The 9387-nt window shown below is 50.9% G+C and overlaps 1 protein-coding gene across 1 annotated transcript in view; it reads left to right on the top strand.

Moving 5' to 3' along the window:
• The window catches only part of LOC135539624 (plexin-A1-like), a 284575-nt gene that overhangs the window by 141340 nt on the left and 133848 nt on the right, over window positions 1-9387 (top strand). The window contains 1 exon segment of the mRNA XM_064965616.1: window positions 7574-7674. Within this exon segment, the coding sequence (XP_064821688.1) occupies window positions 7574-7674 (101 nt within the window).

Raw genomic sequence — 9387 nt, forward strand, 5'->3', positions numbered from 1 at the left:
CGCTCTCTCCTCGCTCTCTCCCTCCCTCTCTCCCTCGCCTCTCTCCCTCGCTCTCTCCCTCCTCTCTCGCTCTCTCTCCCTCTCCCTCCCGCTCTCCCCTCGCGCTCTCTCTCCCTCCCCCTCGCTCTCTCCCTCGCTCTCTCTCTCCCTCTCGCTCTCTCCCTCTCCTCGCTCTCTCTCCTCGCTCTCTCTCCTCCCCGCTCTCTCCCTCGCGCTCTCTCCCTCGCGCTCTCTCCTCCCGCTCTCTCGCTCTCTCCCTCCCGCTCTCCCTCCTCGCTCTCTCTCCCTCTCTCCTCCTCTCTCTCTCCCTCGCTCTCTCTCTCCTCGCTCGCGCTCTCTCCCCTCGCGCTCTCTCGCTCTCCCCGCTCTCTCCTCTCTCTCCCGCTCTCGCTCTCTCCCTCGCTCCCTCTCTCCCTCTCGCTCTCTCCCTCGCCTCTCTCTCCCGCGCTCCCTCTCTCCCTCCCCTCTCTCCTCGCGCTTCTCTCCCTCTCCCGCTCTCTCTCTCTCCCCGCTCGCTCTCTCCCTCTCCCGCTCTCTCCCCCGCTCTCTCTCCGCGCTCTCTCCTCGCTCTCTCCCTCGCTCTCTCTCCCTCGCTCTCTCCTCTCCCTCGCTCTCTCTCCCGCGCTCTCTCCCTCGCTCTCCCTCGCTCTCTCTCCCTCGCGCTCTCTCCCTCGCTCTCTCTCCCTCGCGCTCTCTCCTCTCTCTCCCTCTCTCTCCCTCGCTCTCTCTCCCCTCGCTCTCTCCCTCTCGCTCTCTCCCCTCTCCCTCTCTCTCCCCTCTCTCTCTCGCTCTCTCTCCCTCCTCTCCTCCCCTCGCTCTCTCTCCCTCGCTCTCTCTCCCTCCCTCTCTCTCTCTCCCTCGCGCTCTCTCCCTCGCTCTCTCTCCCTCGCGCTCTCTCCCTCGCTCGCTCCCGCTCCCGCTCTCTCCCCCCTCGCTCTCTCTCCTCCCTCCCCGCTCTCTCCCTCCCCTCCCGCTCTCTCTCCCTCCCTCTCTCTCTCTCCCCTCCCTCTCTCTCCCTCCCTCCCGCTCTCTCTCCCGCTCTCTCCTCGCGCTCTCCCCGCTCCCCTCTCTCTCCCTCGCTCTCTCTCCCTCTCTCTCTCTCTCTCTCTCTCTCTCCTCGCTCTCTCTCTCCCTCGCTCTCTCTCTCCCTCGCTCTCTCTCTCCCTCGCTCTCTCTCTCCCTCGCTCTCTCTCCCCGCTCGCTCTCCCCCTCGCTCTCTCTCTCCTCGCTCGCTCTCCCCCTCGCTCTCTCTCCCCCTCGCTCTCTCTCCCTCTCTCTCTCTCCCTCGCTTCTCTCCTCGCTCTCCCTCCCGCTCTCTCTCCCTCCTTCCCGCTCTCTCTCCCTCCCTCCCGCTCTCTCTCTCTCCCTCCCGCTCTCTCTCTCCCTCCCGCTCTCTCTCTCCCTCTCTCTCTCCTCCCCCCTCGCTCTCTCTCTCGCTCCCTCCCGCTCTCTCTCCCCCTCCCTCCCGCTCTCTCTCCCTCCCCCCGCTCTCTCTCTCCCTCTCCCTCGCGCTCTCTCTCTCCCCCTCCCTCGCGCTCTCTCTCCCCCTCCCTCGCTCTCTCTCTCCCCTCCCTCGCGCTCTCTCTCTCCCCTCCCTCTCGCTCTCTCTCTCCCTCCCTCCCTCGCGCTCTCTCTCTCCCTCCCTCGCGCTCTCTCTCTCTCCCTCCCTCGCGCTCTCTCTCTCTCCCTCCCTCGCGCTCTCTCTCTCTCCCTCCCTCGCGCTCTCTCTCTCTCCCCCTCGCGCTCTCTCTCTCTCCTCCCTCTCTCGCTCTCCTCGCGCTCTCTCTCGCTCTCTCTCTCGCTCTCGCTCTCTCTCTCTCGCTCTCTCGCTCGCGCTCTCTCTCTCGCGCTCTCTCCCTCGCACTCTCTCTCTCGCGCTCTCTCTCTCCTCCCCTCGCTCTCTCCTCCCCTCGCTCTCTCCCTCCCCCTCGCGCTCTCTCTCCCTCGCGCTCCCTCCCTCGCGCTCTCTCCCTCTCTCCCCTCGCGCTCTCTCTCCCTCCCTCGCGCTCTCTCCCTCTCTCTCTCTCCCTCCCTCGCGCTCTCTCTCGCTCTCTCTTCCTCGCGCTCTTCCTAGGCTGTCACGAGAACACCCCCCTCTTTCTCTCGCTTTTCAGTTTGGTGTTTTTCGAGGCGTGTCGGAACGATGGGGGATGTGATAATGTTAGGGGAAGAGGGATGGACGAAAGGAATAGGGGAGATTGTTTTAAATAAGTGATATGTTGCCTCTCAATCATGCCTTGTCTGTATGGGTAATTCTGTAGCTTTGCTGCTCAATTGTGATTGGATGGAAAGATGGTGTGGCATGTGATTGGCATGGAGAGAAGCCATTCAGAGGCCAACGTAGGGTGAACGGGTTAAGAATTTGGCATGTAAACCACATAAAGGTAACACACAACCATGCCATTGACATTGTTGGTTTTGGTCTTTTTGGACAGTGCCGCAGCCGTCTAAGGCACTACATCTCAGTGCTAGATGCATCACTACAGACCCTGGTTTGATCTCGGGCTGTATCACAACCGGGATCCCGGGCTGTATCTCTCTCTTTCTCTCTTTCTTTCTCTCTTTCTTTCTCTCTCTCTCTCTCTCTCTTTCTCTCTCTCTCTCTTCTCTCTCTCTCTTTCTCTCTCTCTCTCTTTCTCTCTTTTTCTTTCTCTCTTTCTCTCTTTCTCTCTCTCTCTTTTTCTCTCTCTCTCTTTCTCTCTCTCTTACACTCTCTTACTCTCTCTCTTACACTCTTTCTCTTACTCTCTCTCTTACTCTCTCCCTTTCTTTACTCTCTCTCTGATAATGGATATGCCAGGCGGGGGAGAGAGGCGAGGCTTGTTGTGCCTCAGTCTTCAAAAAGTCAATTTACAAAAGTGACAGAGTAATTTACCATGGAGCTGTGTATCTCCTCCAGCAGTTAATTACCAGGGCCCGTGGCCTGTCTGGCTGCTTCCATCTCTCTCTATCACACCTGGGTCCAAATTCTATTTGAAATATTTCAGATACTTTTTGTTGTTGTTGTTGTTGTTTTGTTTACTTTAGGCTGCCTGGAGTGCCGGGTTGGTGGGCTTTGTCATTTTTAGACTTTTTTTTATTTGTATTGATTCCATTATGCCAGTTAAGCTCATCGACCACAGATATAAGTATTGGAATAGTATTTGAACCCAGATCTGGAGAGGAGAGGCTAGTGGGAAGGTAGGACTGGACCCGGGGCTTGGTTGGACCCAGGGTATGAAGGGGGGGATGAGTACCGGAGATAAAGATTTTGATTAGACAAGCTTAGAATTGGAATGGAATGGGCCTCTGATGCGATTGGAGATGAGAGGATAGCTATCTTTGTCTGTCTGTCTGTCTCTCCCCCCTACTCTACATGGCCTTGGACAATTTCTACAGAGTGAGCTGAACATGCATCGGCACCCATCTAAATGATGACATGCCGTAGTTGTCTACTAGGATAGGCATATAGAGAATGTGTACAGTGCAGTAGCGATCTCACTCGTTCGTTCAGATCTCAATTACTGACTACTTCCTGCTGACCTCTTGCCAGGTCCCCCTCTCAAAACCTTAAGGGTCTTTTCCTGCTTTAATAAAGGTAAATGTAAAAAAATATATATATATATATATATATAATAGAAATTTGGGGAGGAATGGCATGTTTAAGAAGACGACGTCTCTCCCGTCCATCCTGTGTACCACACACAGCCGTGTGCGTTCATTCTCATTCATCTCCATTCATTCCAATTCCACATTCTTTCCAATTCATACTAGGTAGTACATAGAGTACTAGGGCATGTCAAGGACTCCAACTCTGCAGTATGTGTAGACACTCTGGCAACTTCAAGAAGCAGTCTCTATAGAAGGCCCAAGTGTTGCTAGTGGAAGTGCACTGAAGAGGAGGGGAAATATTTTAGGAAGCACAGATGGAGAGAATAAAGAGCGAGTGGTAGAAAGGGAGGGAGCTGAAAGGGAGGAGCCGAGAGGAAAGAGGATAGCAATCACCATGGAGAATATGATAATGCTGGTTTCATGGGCCCATCCATCGGGAGGTGTATCCATTGCCTCCTCTCCTTGTCCTACAGATGGATATATATTGAGCGAACACAGGTCAGTTTCAAAGGGTATGACGTGTGTGTGTGTGTGTGTCCACCCACCCCCCACCCCCACACACTGTTTTTCTCCCTTCTTATCACCAATCAGTCAACGTATCAAACAGACCCCCAGTCATCGATCCGTCTAAGCCCTTACAAGTCAGTCAATAAGGACGCTAGCCTGGTTTTGATAGTCCTGCAGCCGGCTAGCTTAGCTACACAAACCACCGATTTCCCCATATATCCCCAATGGAAGCCTATGCCCTATTGCTGGGCTAAGTCGCTAGGCTACAATACACGCTCATGACTCCTCTATCATCTCCCCTATAATACATTCCCTCCCGTCCGTTTTGATTTCCGCTGCCATTCCCGGGCCGTATCGATTTCTGCACGGGTTCCATGTGAGCACAGATTAAACCGCGCGGCTGATGGAGGATGATAGACGTTTATTGAAATGGGGCGCTGCACTAATGCTAGGGAGAGTCGCGTAGAGTGTGGGGGTGGAGACTGACACTCTGATGACAGGGAATAACTGTAGCGCCTTACTCAATCTCATCATAACCTGCCGGGAGTCAGCTGGCTACGTGACAGATGAGTTCTGACAGGCAAGCTGAGCTGATTCAGTGCTGCAGTCACCCCCCCCCCCCCTTCATCCTACCTCCACCCCTGTCCTCTGGTCGAGCCCCAAGATTTTCTTATAACCCTGCACTGACACAGCTCATTTACTATTCAGCGTTTAAGCCTGTGATTGATTGGAAATGGGTATGTAAATGCTGGGCTAAAGCCCCCCCCCCGGGATCCATGATCGAAGAACACTGCCCGAAGGGACTAGATAATCCACACCAGGGGAAGATCCACCCATCTGTGGTGTCCCCCGTCCCTCAGTTTATTTCTGGCGGGTCCTCCATGGCCCCTACCGCCATTTTTATTTTAAAAAATCCCTTGAGTTTATGGTAAATTCACGCGTCTATTGAAAGCTTTTAACGGGGGCCTTTGAACCATCGGGCGGCCATCACAAAGCCTGTTAGCACTGCGTTTTAACAGAAGGTGATGGCATGTACGGTTACTGTAAAAACAGATTGGGGAACAAGGGTGGAAACTTTATAGCCGGAGATCTGTCGTCGTCTATAAATAGTTGAGCATGACAAAAGGAAGGAGACGGAAAGTGGGATTGAGTTCCAGCTTTGGTTTCAAATGGTAAATAAGAAAGCAAGATGGCGGTAGTTTGAGGTCATTCACGCGACGAATGTAAAAGAGCCTACGGGAATGCTCTTTTATGAACAGAGGCAGACGCACGCTCGCTCGCGTGCACACACACTCACACACTCCTCGCCACTCGTTAAAACAGAGGATTCCACATGCGAGAGGGGTCTTATATCATCGAGCCGATCCGCTGCGAGAAGTCTCTTCCTTTTTCTAACATTCTTCAGCACCACTTCATTTCTCTCTGTGTCCCGTCCGGGCAGCTGGCCAACTCCTCACTGGATGCTTCTGGGAACCTAAGATAACTGTCCTTCAGGCTAGAATATACGGCACATATACACTACCGTTCAAAAGTTTGGCGTTCACTTAGAAATGTCCTTGTTTTTGAAAGAAAAGCACACTTTTTTTTTTGTCCATTTTTAAATTGACATCAATTTGATCTGAAATACAGTGTAGACATCGTTAATGTTGTAAATGACTATTGTAGCCTGGAAGTTGCTGTGGAATATCTACATAGGCGTATTATCTACAGAGGCCCATTATCGGCAATCATCACTGCTGTGTTCCAATGGCACGTTGTGTTAGCTCATCCAAGTTGATCATTTTAAAAGGCTAATTGATCATTAGAAAAACCCTTTTGCAATTATGTTGTCACAACTGAAAACTGTTGTCCTGATTTAAATAAGGTAATACAACTGTCCCTATTTAGTCTAGTTGAGTATCTGGAGCATCAGCATTTGTGGGTTCGATTACAGGCTCAAAATGGCCAGAAACAAAGCACTTTCTTCCGAAACTCGTCAGTCTATTCTTGTTCTGAGAAATAAAGGCTATTCCATGCGAGAAATTGCAAAGAAACTGAAGATCTCGTACAACGCTGTGTAGTACTCTCTTCACAGAACAGCGCAAACTGGCTCTAACCAGAGTCGCCTCTTCAATGTGGACGTTGAGACTGGTGTTTTGCGGGTACTATTTAATGAAGCTGCCAGTTGAGGACTTGTGAGGCGTCTGTTTCTCAAACTAGACACTCTAATGTACTTGTCCTCTAATGTGGTTTAAGTGCGACAGATGCATGTTTGCGTTTGACAGTGCTGCTCCCACCCAATGATAGTAAATGTTACATGTTGTAGAGGAAACAGTAGGATTCAGCCCTATGAGGGTATCTGACTCTCTTATGTACAGTCATTTAGCAGACGCTCTTAACCAGAGCGGCTTTTATTTATTTTATTGCACTTAACCCTAATTGCCCCTGTAAGTTAAATAAAGGTTAAGTACCTTGCTCATGAGGCATGTCGGCAGATTTTTCACCTTGTCGGCTCAGGGAATCGAACCAGCAGCCTTTTGGTTACTGACCCAACTCTCTTTAACCGCTAGGCTACCTGACGGCTCCCACCACGTCACCACTTCTCCACAGGAATGATGGGCCCACACACACCACACACACACAGGATCACATAGATACTGTTCATGTGAACCCCCCCCCTCCCATCCCATGACCGTCTCCTGACACACATACTTGACCAGGCCCATCTCCTTACCCCTCAGCCTGGTGAAGTCCCTTTACCATATGTCCCTTTTCTAGCTTCCTCCCTCTCCTCATCCCCCTCTCCTCATCCACCTCTCCCCCTCTCTTGTTGTAAAGTGAGCCTCCACTTGGCTTGCCTCCAGCTGGTGTGTGTGTGTGTGTGTGTGTGCGTGTTTGAGAGACGGCGACAGAGGATGTGTCGCTGATTGCCCAGGTGTGTCTCCACGCCTGTGTGATCCCCTCACCCTGCTCCAATGACGACCCCTGGGGGGGAGGTGTTCAGTGGTCTTACTTACCGTTTTAGAGGGATCCGTTTCCCAACACATGATTTTAAAGGGTGCCTGCAGAAGAAACAGAGTACCCAGCCATCATATCAGACACACACACACACACGGGGGGGGTCATCTATTGCTAGACATCTGTCATCAGCCTACTCTAGAGTAGAGGGTTAACTTACAGGCTGATCCTGTGGAACATGCATCAGCAGGCTGTTAACTCTAATCGCTGTGAAGTAGTTCCACACACACACACACACACACACGCGCTCATGCGCACAGTCACATTTGCACACACTCCCATACTGTCGCTTGCTGTTACAGTCCTGCACACGCAAGCTTGCTTTCACACCCGGGTGTTGTCCGAGACACGCACGTGTGTGTGTGTGTGTGTGTCATCCTACTAGCATGGTGTGCACTTAATTTATTTAATCTGATTTGGAATGCTAACAGCATTCTCTCTCGCTCTCATTTTCCCCTCTCTTTTTCTGTCTCTGTAGGTGAGCAGGGTACCAGTGGAGAGCTGTGAGCAGTACACCACCTGTGGCCAGTGTCTGGGCTCCAAAGACCCCCACTGTGGCTGGTGTGTCCTTCACAATGTGTAAGTTCACGCTCGAGGATGAGTGTATCCCAATGGTTAAGCAAAGTCATCATCTCCTTCAGCTTTTGTGAATTGGACAGGGCAAAAAACAACATCTCAAGATAGAATTTAGAAATGTCGACGTTACTCGACGGCTTCTCTGGAACCGGGTGCTCGTCTGGGTAAAGCATTATCCCAGAATTGAAAAGGTGACGGCATCTCCTAAAAAAAAAAGGTGACGGCATCTCCTAAAAACAAAAGGTGACGTTTGTTATTGCCGCCTTTCTTTGGGAGATGCCGTCACCTTTTTGTAAAAAAAAAAAAAAAATCCCCTCCCAAATCCTTCCATCGCTTTCACCTATGGGCAGATACGATGCGTTTTGAGTGCAAGAGTTGAGGCAAGTAGGCTACATTCGTGAGTATCGGGACTCGTGTTAGCCTTATGCTAGTTCCGTTAGCATGAAAGCTTTTTTTTTTTTTTTTTTTGCCAGAATATCATAGACTCTTCCGTCTTCAATATGATCTGGAGATATATGAATCGACCTGTTCGTAGCAGAAAACATTGCAGAGAGTGCCAGGTGTCCTTCACCACACTAGGAATGTTGCGGTGACCGTATCACTGCCACACCGGCAGTCACCACAGCCGCAGTAAAATGCCATGTGACCCAGTTGAGTCGCGGTTAATCCCATCTAATGCACCCCTGGTGTAGTACCCAACTCGCTAAATGACCGGCAGGTCACTAACGGCCTGGTACTCTGTCCCCTCTGACCACTCTGACAGCGCAAATGCAATGGGGAAAACGACATCGTCGAAAACGAGTATCGCGCTTTTAGGAGTCACCTCGCTGTGACCGATCAAATTTGAAGCGAGAAGTTCAACAACCGGGGGAAACGGAGTGGGGAAACGTGGTCGTTTTGTCGATGTTTCTTTCGAAGCCGAACACAACAGCTCTTGCTAAGGTGATGATTCATTCAAAACACCCATATGCATATTAGAGCTGATGCATAAGCAAAAACAACCGAATTAAAATAATGATTGTGCCTTTGTACAACACACAGCCAACTCCATATTACGCAAGACAGGAAAGCATTAAAAAAATATACTGATTTTTAAGGTATCTTACACAGTTGGTCTAACTTTCACTCTGTGCCTGACCTCACTTACGCTCTTGTGGCTGAATGGAACAAATTCCCCGCAGCAATGTTCCAACAGCTAGTGGAAAGTCTTCACAGAAGAGAGGAGGCTGTTAAAGCAGCAAAGGCAACTCCATATTACTGCCCATGATATTGGAATGAGATGTTTTGGCCATGTACTGTATTATATTAATATGGAGTTTTGCTGCTATAACAGCCTCCTCTTTTCAGGGAAGGCTTTCCCACTAGGTGTTGGAACATTGCTGTGGGGACTTGCTTCCATTCAGCCGAAAGAGCGTAAGTGAGGTCGGACACTGATGTAGGGCGATTAGGCCTGGCTTCGCAGTCGGTGTTCCAATTCATTTCAAAGATTTTCGACAGGGTTGAGGTTAGGGCGGCTCTGTGCAGGCCAGTCAAGTTCTTCCACACAGATCTCGACAAACCATTTCTGTATGGACCTCGCTTTGTGCACAGGGGGCATTGTCATGCTGAAACAGGAAATGGCCTTCCCCAAACTGAAGCCACTGTGCCTCCATCTTGGCACTCTACTACATGCATTATTCCGTACTTTTAATTTATATTAAGTGAGCTAAACACTTT

The sequence above is a fragment of the Oncorhynchus masou genome, chromosome 5, assembly GCF_036934945.1.
Source record: "Oncorhynchus masou masou isolate Uvic2021 chromosome 5, UVic_Omas_1.1, whole genome shotgun sequence".
NCBI lineage: Eukaryota > Metazoa > Chordata > Actinopteri > Salmoniformes > Salmonidae > Oncorhynchus > Oncorhynchus masou.